Source organism: Symsagittifera roscoffensis, chromosome 7 (assembly GCF_963678635.1).
Source record: "Symsagittifera roscoffensis chromosome 7, txSymRosc1.1, whole genome shotgun sequence".
NCBI lineage: Eukaryota > Metazoa > Xenacoelomorpha > Acoela > Convolutidae > Symsagittifera > Symsagittifera roscoffensis.
Genome location: NC_087068.1, coordinates 18,308,225 through 18,322,658, shown reverse-complemented (window position 1 = coordinate 18,322,658; position 14,434 = coordinate 18,308,225). Strand labels below are relative to the sequence as shown.

Below are 14,434 nucleotides of genomic sequence, written 5' to 3'. Positions count from 1 at the left end.
TCGTTTTTTTTAGGTCTCCACGGCGACTGTCCCGTGCCCTTTGATGACCTCGGCTCACAATTGGGCCACTCGTGGACAGTGGGCGAAGTGCACATAAACGACGCCCTCTCACGACTCCACCCCGCAATACTACCCCACGTCATAGTCCACGAGTTAGGTACGGCACTGTCAAAACTTATTCGAACAACGAAATCAAAAAAATCCATTAACGGAACTGGAACACGTATGTATAGATGGGATCCTAGAAAAAAAAACAAATATAAAAACCAGTGGTGTGCGCAAATTTTTTCAAGGGGCGGCTTTTCGGAAAAAAATTGGAAATTTTGACAGGTTTTTGGAATGCTTTGACTAAAACTTGCAATTTTTCGGCGTGAGCGCCCTTTCAAATTTACTGTATATTGGCGCCTAAGGCTCCCCTAAAAATTTCAGGGTCAGTTGACCATAAATGGATGTCAAAATTAGTACCAAAAGGGACACTTTGTAAAAATTTGACATGCAGAGTTTAGGGAGGGGCATTCGAATGGACCCTACTATCAAGGACCCAACTATCTTACCATAAATATTATTTTCTAGAGATGCCTATAAAGAAATAAATCCGTCCCTTCATACAGTACTTATCGTTTTGTTTCAGGCCATGCCCTCGGTTTGCCCCACGACGAGACTGACCCGACTGCCATCATGTACTCTGTGTACTACACACCCGAAAGAGGCAGTCCCTCCCAGCCGACTGAGCACGAGAGCGAAATTGAACTGTCCCAGAGCGATGTGGATGCCATTCAGGCACTCTATGGTTAGCGGAACCTAGTAATGAAAAATTGATTAAAAAATAGTAAAATTTAGAAGTGAAAAAGCGATGAAAATTGTAAAACCTAGTAATAAAAAATCAATGAAAGTTGTAAAATCTACGTAAAAAATCGATAAAAATTTTACAACTTATAAAAGTAATACTTCGATAATAAAGTTATCAAAATGAGATAGTTGAATGAGTTTTTTTCATATTTTGTATTTTTTGCTTTTAGTTTCTCGCATTGTTTCTAAATAAGTTTTGTCATCAAAAACTGAGAAATTCAATTTTAGGTGTATGTAACCTGAAAACAACTTCAATCTCCAGTCTACGCGTGAACAAATCTTACAAGCACTCTTTCGTGGTCACAGATGGACTCATTCTCAGCACCGAATCCATCTCGGACAAAACCGAAAACACTGTTGTGCAGGAATATGAAATACAGAACAGGTCACAGAGGTTAGAGGTCAAGTTCAAGGAGGTTGAGATTGACTATTTGCTGCAGATGGGCAAAAGTGACGGGTACGAAGCATATGGAATAAGCTCAGGTGAGATCATTCGACATGCCACAAAGTTATCCGAATATTGTTGGGATTGGAGTGTTTCAAAAGAGCTCAGAAATGAAAATGACAAAATGGCTATTGCCTAATTTATTGAAGTTGTAGAAGAGCTTATGAAACGACTTTTCTAGCAAAACGAGTAAAATAATCCATCCTCTTATTAGTAAAAATTTCCATGTGAATTTCACCTCGATAGAAATGTTTCTGAAGAGCAACCAGATAAATGTTTTAAAACTTCTTTTATTTTTCCGTCATTTGGGATGCTTAATTCGAGTTATTGCATAATCAGTTCCATCATCAATGTCGATTGCATCATGAGCTTCTGTTCACAGATTTGGAAGTATTCCGAGTTCACTTTAACAAGACTGATGACTCATCCTCATCATCATCCTCACCCCTCCCCTACACACTATCGGACCCTGTTCTCTTGACTGACAAGTGGCCCTGTTTCCCTGTTCTTGGCCACGATGAACGAAGTATGACGTCATTGGCCCTTGTGACGTCATACTACAACAGAAGAGACAGGACTATCTACTTCTACTCGGACAGTTCGACCAACCACATGGTATTCAGATTGTTTTTGTAACACGAGTCGAGTGATATTACAAACTTTGCCTCGATCAAAATTAGCCGAGCACAGTTAGTTTTCGACTGAAAATTTTTAAAGCTGGTTTTCTGATAAGCCTTTTTGTAGAAGCTAACAAATACGATGTTTTTCTGTTTTAAAAACATCATCACAAATATTTCAAATCAGATCAATTTTGTCAATGTTTGAAAAATGTTCAGCAGGGATTTTAGTTTTGTTTATCTACGACTTTCTACTCAAATTTTGTTTCTAGATCTACCGATTCAACACGAGAACCAACGAATGCCTCGAACCTATTTCATTTTACAACCTCCATTTTGATACGACATTCCCCAAATTCCAAACACTCCCAACAACCACCAAAAACCAGGAAAAGCCCACCACCAAAACCCCACAAACAGACACAAACACAGACTACGGTGATGTAATAGCATCATCGAATGATCTAATCGATGACGCAACTGATACCGCTACCAATGATGCAAACGGTGACGTAACAACTCAATGGTTCACGACAGTTGTGCAATCGGCTTACCCATTGTACATTCAAGAGTCCGATATAAGGCTTGTTTTCCAAGAACACGAATCACAGGAAACGTATATTCTGACCGACCAAGATTTCTGGAGGGTACGAAAGTCGGATTACTCGCTCGAGTTTGGAGGAAAGATCTACGAATCATGGCCGTTCCTTTGCACATTTTGATGTTTTTAGAGTTTATTCGCCTATTTATAAACTAGCACCAAACCAGTAATTTTTGTAATTCAAAATTTTATTTCTTGCAAATTCGCATATAGATACATAGTAAAAAATTCACATCTATTTTTGATTTTCGTTTTTCAACGGTGTGATCAGAAAAAAAACCTTATCATGTGTAATCCGAAATGCAATGCGGGACTTCAACAGTTCCGAAGTACAATACCAAATCTGAGAAAAAAAACTTTTATTTTTCGGCAATGCTGTACTTCGGCAATGTTAAACTACCTATAGGAGACGTTCAACAGCCCCGAAGTACACCAGTTCCGAAACTGAAATAGTGTTTCACAGTGCCAAAAGGCACTGTTAGACAAAATTTTTGCCATTGTTATACTTCGGCACTGTTCTGTTCCCTCATTTTCACTTTCAGAAACAAGCCTAATTAGAATAATTGGGCAATCTTTTTGATTTAGAAACCAAAAACTTCTTGAAAAAGATAGATAGAATATAACTAAATCATCACTAATAAGACCAAACTAGCCAGCGGCTAACTCAAATGCAGCTAACTAAAAAGTTCTCAAAAACAGCTGATTATAATGATTAAAAATTAGAATATTTGTACTAATTAAATCAACCCAATGACAATTGAAAAAATAGGATTAATCTGGTTTGTGAAAATCATCATACAAGTCGGAGTAGAAAAATATAATTGTGTATAAAAATTGGATGATTTTAAGAAAGTTTGAAGCTCGTTATGCAAAAGTTTAAAATGCTAGACGCCTGCAAACAGACAATTTGTGTCTAATGGCGATCTACGAAATTGATTTGCATTTTATAAAAATCACACACACATATATATATATATATATATATATATATATATATATATATATATATATATATATATATATATATAACGATGAAGTGTTAGATATGTTTTGGAAAAGAATTATCATACTAATTTTGATTTGTTATGCAAAAAGTACGCAGTATTTTCGACAGCAGTTGTTTTTATGAAAATATTTTACAAAAAGTGTGGTCAGAATAAAAACTGTGTGCAAAAAAATTGTATCCAGCGGGCTAATCTATGGATATTTAGCTCTCTTGAGACAGTTTGCCAACACTCGTGGGTTTTTTCTGGTTAAAGATTAACACAAATTTTTGACTTTGTGGGGCAAACTTTCTTTAAGTTGTCAAAACTAGCTGTAAATAAGTAAATTTTGTCAGTTGTTTTTGGGCTGCCTAATATTTTTTGGCCCTTAAAAGATACTACAACTGTCGCGATCAGATACAAAAATTTGAATTTGAGGTTTGTTTCTCTGGCACTAATTTTTCTTTGGTTTTTTTTCTAAGTAATGGCCAGGGGATTATAAGAAATTAATTGCTTAGCAAAATTCAAGCATGAAAAAACGATAATGCAATTTGGCACTATCAAGTATTGTAGTTAGTAAATTTTAAATGCAATTTCAAACCAAGAGCTATCTTTTTTATTGATTATGAAGAACTTCGAATTTCTGTTTTTTTTTCCCTTTGAACTGCGGTCAACATTCATCAAAAATCTTTCTGATCTGAAAGATGGTCTGAAAAAAAGTAAATGGTCAAAAGTAAAATCTGGAAATTTGTTTTAGGCTTTGCTTTTTCTGTCCCAAAATTTTACACACCGCATCATCTTGCATCTTTCCAAAATAAACAAATTTCGAACAAAAATTCACTAAAGGATTGCAATATCGAAACTTTAGCAATTCATCAAGTAAATTGCTAAAGTTTGGACTACAATTGGATACAAACAAATTTTTTAAGCTTGGCATGTGGATTAAGTACATGTGCTTGAGTGATTCACGATATATTTTGAAACATGTATACATTGGAACAGCTGTAGACTTTCTAAAATTTTGTCAAATGACAAACCAAAACGAAAAATGAATTTGAAGAAAATAGCGTCGGCTCAAATTTTTATTGTTAATTTATTAATGTTTTCGGGCTAACTTTGTTTTTCGTGTCATACACAAAATACTGAAATATGCACAAAACAAGACTGCTCGTATAAGGGCAAAGCCCTGAATATTACGACTGTCCATAAACTGGTCTCAAATAATTTTTAGTTAATGAAATATTGTTAAACTTTGAGTCGTGCATGGAATTAATAGGACAAACTAGATTGCCTCATTTCAAATTGCAACAATTTGGTGGTGAGGGATAATTCACCAAGCGTAATTAGAGCGCATTAAACTTTCAGAATCAAAATATCACAGCGCTCTTTTAGTCACGTTAGTCTAATAGTGAGCGTTTTCATATGAACAATTAAGTCAGAAATGTCTAGTGTTGAGCACACCTTTTCTGGGATCACAGAGATCCATGGATGGATCCCTCGCGAGAAATTGTTTTTAAAAATTGGTCTGAAAAAACCACTCCGAGCATATATATTCTTCACCTTCTTCGAAAGTCGAAACAACAACCCGAGTCGAGATGCTCAATTTATGTCTCGACTTTCTCGACCAAAGATCAGTATGTCTCGAATTTCTCGACCAAATTTCGGTATGTTTCGACTTTCTCGACCGAACTCGTTATGTTTCCACTTTTTCGACCATATTATGTCCTTCGACGCAACAAAAAAATGTTCGATTTTGTTCGACCCAGTTAAGATTTGTTTCGCCATTCTCGACTATCTCGATTTACATTTTTTAAAACTTTGTTTATTCGACCCCGCATAGCTATTTTTCGACTTTCTTGACCAAAATTCGATATCGTTCGACTTTTTCGACTTTCTCGACCGATATTTTTCTAAAACAATGCAACTTGTTTTTTCGACCTCGCATAGATACGTTTCGATTTTCTCGAAAAAAAATTGATATGTTTCGACTTTACCGAACGACAAGTTTTAAAAAAAAAGTTTTTTCGATCCCGAATAGATAAGAACAAAAAACTTTCCAAAAATTTATTTGAACCATCTCAGATCCGTTATGATCGATTGAAATCCATTTATGTTTTCACAATAATTTTTTTTCAGCTGTGCTCGACCTACATGTTTCTAATGTGCTCGACCTATGTTTCGACTGTGTTCGGCCTTTATGTTTCCACTGTGCTCGACCTATGTTGCGACTGTGCTCGACCTATGTTTCGACTGTGTTCGACCTATGTTTTGTCTGTGCTGGACCTATGCTTCGGCTGTGCTCGACCTATGTTTCGACTTTCTCGATCAAAATCGGGTACGTTTCGACCGTGCTCGACCTATGCTTCGGTGTGCTCGACCTATGTTTCGACTTTCTCGGCCAAAAATGTGTATGTTTCAACTTTCTCGGCCTATGTTTCAACTTTCTCGACCGAAAATGGGTATATTCCGACTTTTTCTATCTATGTTTTGACTTTCTTGACCAAAATATGTTTCAAATTTGTGCTCGACTTAAAATTGCTTCTCGACTGCTCTTGCTCGGCTTTTAAAGTCAACACATAAGTCGAGCACCTCGGCCCGGGAGCTGCCAGTAAATAACGCTATCTCCACATAGCTTAAACTCAATTCTGGACAGTTGTGTTTTAATACAAAGGTGCCAAGCAACAACCATAATTAATCACTCATGACTAATGGCTTCATTTTTCCTGCTACTAATACTACTGCTAGTGAATACTTTTTCACGCCTGATCCGAGATGAGGCAACATAACAAGACAGAAACTAGACAAGATGAGGCAGGATTAATTTTTCAAAACTATCCACTTTTAAAAAAAGTTCAACGCGTGGAAAATGCTTGCAAAAAGTGCCGAAAACCCTGTCACTAAGCATCACAATGAAGCGAAATAGGTTTTTTGGTTTTGGGGAAAAGGTAGGGTTACTTGACGGAGAGTTTTTAGCTACTTCGCGTCTCGTTGTGCGAAGTAGTTTGTCTGAACTGTGGGTCCTTGCGTTGGCAAAGTGTTTGCTGCAAGTTTTAGCAATATCTAGTTGAATTTGATGCTTACGTCCCGTACTGAACTTTTTGTTCCATTTCACGGCTGATCATCCATTTAGCAGGGGAGAGAAAATTCTCAGGACTGTTCCCCCATTATGCAGGGCTGTTCACAAGTGAGCATGCGTATTTTTCTACAGACATGGTCGTACCTGGATCTTACATGATCAGACCTGAGTGAAACATGTTCATGCCTGCCGCAGACATGATAACGCCTGACTGAAAACTTGACAAATACATATTTATTTATACATTACTTCGCGTATCTTGACTAATTGGTCTTTGTTGTTAAAATTTCACTTTTTCAGATTTTGTTCGAAATGAGTTTATCCAAATTTACCTCCTCGAGCCAACCATCTTCAAATGAAGGAAATTATGTCGTCTCTACATCCCAAAAAAGAGGACGTCAGGTTAGTTTCAGGGGGCAACGGGAGGGATAGTCGAAAAAAACTAAAACAGGCGTGGATCTATTCATCAAGAGCATCTGTGGACCTAGGGCGCCACCGCTGGGTGCGCACATCATTATATTGACCTGAATCTCTGGTTAATCTGAAACAAGCCGATCTAAAAAACTCCTTCAATACATCGATGCTGAAAATGCGTGGCGAACATGTGGCGAATTATCTTGCACTACAAATTACCAAAAATTCGTTCCAAATTGAATTGAGGCAAGCTAATAAAGCAATTTAATTTTACATGCCATTCAAATTTTAACACTTTTTGATAACATCAGCCTATAGTTAGACGTTTTTCAATACTTTAATTATCAAAAACTATTCAGCGCCAGTTAAACTGCAATCGGAACATTCAGGGATTTGCTCTATTACGAGCAGTCTTGTTTTGATATACACCGGAAGACGACTTTAGTTCCCACCACATCTTCATCTGCGCTCTTCTTTGCAGCAGCAGTAAAGTTTTCCGAGAATTTTAACCACTGGAACTGGAAAAAAAAGTTCCTCAGAAACACTTATGAGTAGCGGTAAACAGCGCCGAAGTACAGCAGTGTCGAAACTGAAAATGTGTTCAAGTGGCATCAATTAAAAGGGCCATATTTGAGTTTTCAACTTCCGTGGATTTGAAATAATTTACTCATCAGTGATTTGGGATCAGTAAAAACAGTTTTTCGAAACTCTTGAACAACCTTTTTTCGGCACTGTTGTACTTCGGCACTGTTTTGAATCAATTATAATGGATTAATTTTTTTTTCTATAAACTATTCTAAAACGCAGCGCGGGGTGTGGTTAATGTGGGGGCGGTAAACTGGAGGAGGGAAGCGTGTTTTGGGGTAAATATGGGGGCGGTAACCTAGCGGTAAATGTGCTTTCAATGTCTTCAATTTGGCATATAATTGAAGAGCTTTAGATTGCGAATAGGCCGTTGCAACGTTGCAAAAAATATAAAAACTATAATTCATTATTATCCATTACAATGGTTTTTGATTGGATTGAACTTTTCGGAATTAATCTATTATAATTACATTTGATCGATTGCATGGTCTCAGTTTGCAACAAAAATAGATTAAAATGACAATATTTTGACATTATTTTCACATTATAATCGATTATTATCAATGGAGCTCCGGTGCGGGTTGTTGTCCCACCACAGACTTCAAAGGATCTTGGCTTGCCTCAAACCATCGATATTTTGTCTAAGAGACCAAACAAGATATGTGGCGATGTTATGAGTGAAAAAAACGTATCCAAACTCAAAACTCCGAACCATTTCAAGACTTATTTTCATTCGGTGATAATGAAAAGATGGCTGTTTCCAAGGACAATGGTCTGAAATTTCTGAATAAATAAGTTTGCCTGATAAACAAATCGTAATGAAGTTATTGTATTATTGAATTATACAAACCGAGATTGATTGTTTGTTGAACTTTTATTCTTGAAAGTAAAACCTCGCAACTTTGGTTATTACTCCAGAAAATATGAATCTATTTTTGAAATTGTCTTATCATTTATTTCAATTCTTCTTTATATGTCAGCTTTTTTATGATGATGTTGAGGCAATAAATTCCGATGACATTGTGTTCAATACGACCGAAGAATCTTCATGGTCGTCCACCATATTTGTGATTCCTGAGGATTCTGTAGCGAATTTCGGATCGTTCATCTGTAAAAAGACGAGGTTAAAATTAAAACAGACATAGCAAATTTCCCAGTAAAAAACCTTTTTCAAAAAATGATCTTTTTGATAAGTCCCCGTCCCCATTATGTAGTACCGAGAAGAACCCCCCCCTCCCCCAGCAGCCTCCAGTCCTACAAAGTATTAGTTTAACGATTAAGCATATACGAGTTTGTCGAGTTAAGTCGTGTTTATAAGAAGCTCGACCAACAATTGAAACATTTTTTACCGTTTCTTTGCAAAAATCGGGGCGGGGGCATTGTCAAGATGGAGGAATCGAATGATGGAAAAGTTACCAATCAGAATCGTTAGACGTTCCAATTGGCTAAATGGTTTTTGAACAAAACCGAAGTAATTTTTAACAAAAAGAAATAATAGTAGCACAGCAAAGTTTTACAGTACAGTTCGTGCAGATATATAAGCAATTTTTGCTTTATTTTTCTTTTTTCAAAATCGATTTCAATTTTTTTCCTTTCCCCGACATCGATTAAGCCCAACTTGAAAATTTACTTATCTGCTTATTTTCTAATTGGTCAGTGTTATTTTTAACGGCCTAGATTTATTCGCTTTCTTTGAGATTTTTGTCGTTTCTTTGAGATCTTTGAATACTGAATACTGATTGGCTGAAAATAACAGAATGTTAATTTGCAACATTCGGTCACCCCATCGTGAGGAAAGCCACCACGCCGATGGCGTGTCACAGAGCCGAGTACTCGGACAGCAAAAAAAATTCGTTCCTGGATACCCGAAAAATAAGTTCGTTCTGGATAGCCAAAAACTAAAAAAGGGAGGGTATTGCTTAAGATGGAGGAATCGAATGATGGAAGTGTTACCAATCAGAATCGTTAGACGTTCGAATTGGCTAAATGGTTTTTGAACAAAACCGAAATTACTTCGGTTTTGTTCAAAAACCATTTAGCCAATTGGAACGTCTAACGATTCTGATTGGTAACACTTCCCTCACTCGATTCTTCCATCTTGAGCAATACCCTCCCGTTCCCGATAAGGGAGGGTTTGGCTTAGGAGCAACTGGAAAGTTGGTGCGACAAAGGCAAATAGTTAGTATCGGGGAGGGTTCTCATGCTTGAAGGATCGAATGCTTGAAAATTTCAACCAATCAAAATCGCTAAGCGTCTCTAATGGCTAAATGCCTTTCTCACAAAATCGAAGTCAATACCAACAAAAAAATGTATTAAATTAGTGGAAAATAATCAAAAACATTAAAAATTGCGGGTTACATCAAGATTAATTAGGTCAAAATCATAAGACTTTTTCAGTCTTGAAAACTCATCTGCTTTTTATCTAATCGGATCGGTCAATATTAACACTAAAGGCTTGGATTTATTTTCTTACTTTGAGATGTTTGCGATATGCTTTGAGATTTTGAATACTCAATTCTGATTGCCTGAAAGTAAGCTAAAATTAATTTTAAGCATTCAGTCCTTCAAGCATGAGGGACGCCACCGTTAGTATCTACTTAGCAACCCCCCGCCCTTATTATATCTGCAAAGAACTACATAAAAGGGTGGCGTCCCTCATGCTTGAAGGACCGAATGCTTGAAATTATTTTAAGCTTACCTTCAGCCAATCAGAATTGAGTATTCGAAATCTCAAAGTAAATCGAGAAAATCTCAAAGTAAGAAATTAAATCCACGCCATTAGTGTTAATATTGACCGATTAGATAATAAGCAGATGATTTTTCAAAACTGAAAAATTCTTATGATTTTGACTTCATTAATTTTCATGATAATCTGAATAGTATTGCCGTTAAAACCCGCAATTTGTAATATTTTTGATTATTTTCCACTGATTTAATACATTTTCTGTTAACATTGCCTTCGATTTTGTGACAAAGGCATTTAGCCAATAGAAACGCTTAGCGATTTTGATTGGTTGAAATTTTTCAAGCATTCGGTCCTTCAAGCATGAGAATCCTCTCCACATAAAAGCAGTAAATTAGATCTAAAGCGTTCTATTTAAAATAGGAGTTTTGCTGCATTCTGATTGGTCGAAAGCCTGCTGATTTAATCTACTTATCAATCTCTCTTCGTTTCTTGAAAGGGGAGAGATTGTTGAGTGTTAAGTCGGCCCACTATTTGAAAAAATAAGCAATAAATTTGTACATTTTGGCGCTTGCTTCTCGCGTCCGCTTCAAGACCGCTTTTATTTAATATTGTTCATATTTAGTTAATTAATGGATAGCGAATTATTGAAAAAATACGGCTTATCAAAATTGTTAGCTATCTAAATCTATGAAAGCAAAACTATTAATCAAAGAAAATAATTTTTGTCTATTGGATTTTTCGGTTTTCAGTCTATTGCGGAGTTCCAAAAAAATTAAGATATAGTTTAAAATGTTCAAATAGAATTTCAGGACGAATTTGCCTTGTTAGATAATTTATGCTTTGTTGCTAATTAGCTCAACAAGATATTTTTATTTTTATTGGCTCGGTGATGTGGCTCGGTGGGCACTCACCACAACGCGCCTGCGCAAAAATCTGCAAAAACTTTCAGCAACAATGCATCATGTTTTTAACCCCTTTTGTTTAAAAAAAAGTGGAAACTTTTTGAAAAGTTCTGTGAGTTATAAAAAAACTAACACTATATCTGTTTGATTTTAATTAATTGTTTCTGTTTCAAGTTCATATTACTGCTTGCATTCATTTGTTTCCCGATACCGTGAAAGTTCAAACCCAGCATTCTTTTTGGACTTCGAAGCCGGGTGGAGTCTGGCAGATCCTAGTGTGGGTCGGCTATACACAATGCATCATTTTGCCTGGTCAGAGAGCGTCAAACTTTTCACACCTCTTTCTCAAAATCATTCACTTTTTTCATCCGCGGAAGAAGATTTATACGACCAATATAACAGCTACTACATTCTCGGGTTCAAAAACGCACTACTGACACCGAAAGAGTATGTGGATAAATTAACCGATTACAGGGAAGAAAACAAAGCTTTGAACTTTATTTCGGCTTACTATTCATCGATATGTCAGGTCAACATTATTATTAAAGTTGGGTTTGGTGTTGGCGATCTGAAACGGGACATCGATCAAATAGCGTCAACTGATCAACTGATTGGTGCGCCGTACCAATTACGGGTTGGTTACATAATTCGAACAAAATTCGCTGGTATATGTGGATATTTTTTGCTATCAACTAATAAATTAAGGGGATGAGGGGGATGGGTTTGATTTGAAGCAATTTTAAAGACTTTAATGAGCAAAAAATGTAAATGTTTCGAGTTCTCCTTTTTTCAAAATTCAGTAAATTTAATGTCAATGAATTTTGGAGTAAATTACTGAAAATGTTTCTATCTTCCAAAACGCCCTTTTTTTTAAAAAAAAAAGAAAGCCAATAATTATCGCAACATTTTGTCAATAGTTTTTGGTCTTTTTTTCTAGAATACTGATTTTGGTTCGAGAAAAATGAATCCGCAGTAATGAATTGACAAAATGATTCTTTTTTGATTCGTAGGTTGGGCGTGATTGGACCCCCAAAATACCCTATCCTAATCTGGTAGACTACATTACCTTCAAATGGTTCAAGAAAAACGTCATTTGCGCTGAGAATCCGTGGATTTGCGGAGAGAGCACAAAATAAATTCAGGATACTTCTCATGGTGGTGGAATCTGTTGCGGAAAAAAAACAGAAATCCATCTTTTAACTAACCTAGAAATTTTTATACAATAAACCCGAAGAAGCAAATCCTGATTTCTGTTTCAGCACTTTCACATAACTAAAGCCCTCAAAGTTAATATTTTCAACAATTCCCTGAATCTTCAATAACCATTATGACGCCAAACTGTGTATTTTGTGAATTTGTCAGCGCTCTCTTTTTTCTTCTTTTGTTCTGTGTTTTCTTTGGTCGTACCGACAAAATTTTAACATCCCACATCCAGTTTCAAGCGTTAATAATCGAAGCTATTACGATTTTTGTACCGCTCTTACTAAAATTGTGAAACAATCAATTTTAATCAATTAATAATCGATTATAATCTCTCTTTTTGAAATCAAATTTTAATCAATTAGATTAAACTTTAGTCGGTTAAAATCGATTTTTTATCCGTCTATTTTCCGATTCAATTATAATCAATTATAATTCATTTCTTAATCTCAATTTCTTTTTTCTACTTCATGAGTTTTGTACAAAAACCCATTATAATCGATAATAATTGATTTTAAACCCTTTTTTGCCCATTTTGTCTTCGAAAGTGAATCTAATTTGCTAATGCTTTAAGCTTTTCGTAGACGTTGTTTCTGTGAAAAATGGAAAACCTGTTTTTATAATTTCCAAATCAATTCAAACTTATGAGGTTTTTTCTTTTCTTCATCATCAGATTTATTCTATGATGCACATGTTAAGCTTTTTTAAAACATCCGAAAATTGATTTAGTTTCAAAATTGATTCGTATGATTTAATTTTCACGTACAGCGAGAACCTTTCAACTAAATTGAAAGGATCTCTATGAAAGTTTTGCTTCGTGATAAGACTTTATGTTCAGATGCACCAAAGTGTGACAAGTGATCTCTCTTTCAGAGATTTTGTTATTGACACAAAATTATTAACCCATAAGATATAATTCGAATTTGCTTTGGCTTGACAAAAGTTTGGCAAAATAAGGGATTCTAATTGATTATAATTGATTTCGTGGGTTTTTTGAATGAACTATAATCAATTATAATCGATTAAAAGAGACTTTCATCTCTTGGAAATTATCACGAATACAATCAATGATAAATCCTTTAAACATCTAATTTTGGTAATTATAATCGATTATAATTGTCCAAAAATCATCATTAGTATCAGTTATACTCAAGTAATTACGCCTAAACTTGGATACGGCATGTTTAAAGACTTGACTTTCGATTCTAGAGACCTACGGACACCAAATTGGGCGCCTATCTAGTGTACAGTTTGGCCTCGTAACGACTTGTTTTTGTCGTAATGAATTGACCAAAGATATTTGGTCAATTTATCAACTGTTTTTTCTCAATGATTGAATTATCAAGCAAGGCTTAGTTAAAGGATTGCTCAAAACATTTTGTTGGCGCTAAAATTTTGAAACTCATCAATATACAAACAAGATTTTGGCACAAAACACACATCAATTTCAATCAGAAAAAACTAGAACTTGACCACATTTTTGCTTTTAGCTGGAAAAACTACCGGTTTTATGTGTTTTTATGTGTTTTTTTGACGGTTTTATGTGTTTTTTTAATCGATTTTGGTTAATTCACGAGAAACAAGACACGTAACAAAGCTCTTTTTTCAGTTCGAAAATTTTTCTAACTTATCTCTGGAATCCGCAAACCTCGTAATGAAAAAAAATCTCGGGTTTTTTTTTAAAAAGAGTCTGAAACAATTGTGAGGGCTTTGTAATAATAAAACAGATAATATTTTTTGTTACTTTTTGAATAACTGGAACTGGTTTTTAAAAAATAAACAAATTCAGCCATAGTTCGTATTCCTACTTAAACTTAAGGAATCTATAAGACTAATTATTTTTAGCTTAATTCTCTTGAAACCCAAGCTGCTTTTGCCGGACGTTTTGCACGAAGCACAGAATGCTCTAACCACAGTAGTAAATTCAACGGAAACGATTTTCTTTAAGACATAAAAAGAGGTATTATGACTGCTGCAGTAGTTTTATATGGCACTTTTTATTTCTTTTGGTCTAGTATTAAAACTGTTTTCATTGTACATTCATTATATAAGCGATGCTCATATCATTGTAGTCGC

The 14,434-nt window shown here is 35.4% G+C and overlaps 1 protein-coding gene and 1 long non-coding RNA gene across 2 annotated transcripts; both read left to right on the top strand.

Annotated features, from left to right (window-relative positions):
- Positions 1-13: 13 nt before the first annotated feature.
- LOC134851643 (matrix metalloproteinase-21-like) lies at positions 14-2,734 on the top strand (the record flags this gene model as incomplete). The annotated part of the gene is given in 5 exon segments (XM_063867819.1): positions 14-157; positions 632-790; positions 1,078-1,332; positions 1,677-1,909; positions 2,184-2,734. Coding segments are annotated over 5 exon segments (1,241 nt in total), but the record flags the coding sequence as incomplete, so codon positions are not given.
- Positions 2,735-8,426: 5,692 nt separating this feature from the next.
- On the top strand, positions 8,427-12,581 carry LOC134851733 (uncharacterized). Its single transcript, XR_010164253.1, has 3 exons — positions 8,427-8,693; positions 11,333-11,792; positions 12,169-12,581. It is a non-coding gene; the product is annotated as an uncharacterized LOC134851733 (long non-coding RNA).
- The last annotated feature ends 1,853 nt before the right edge of the window (positions 12,582-14,434 follow it).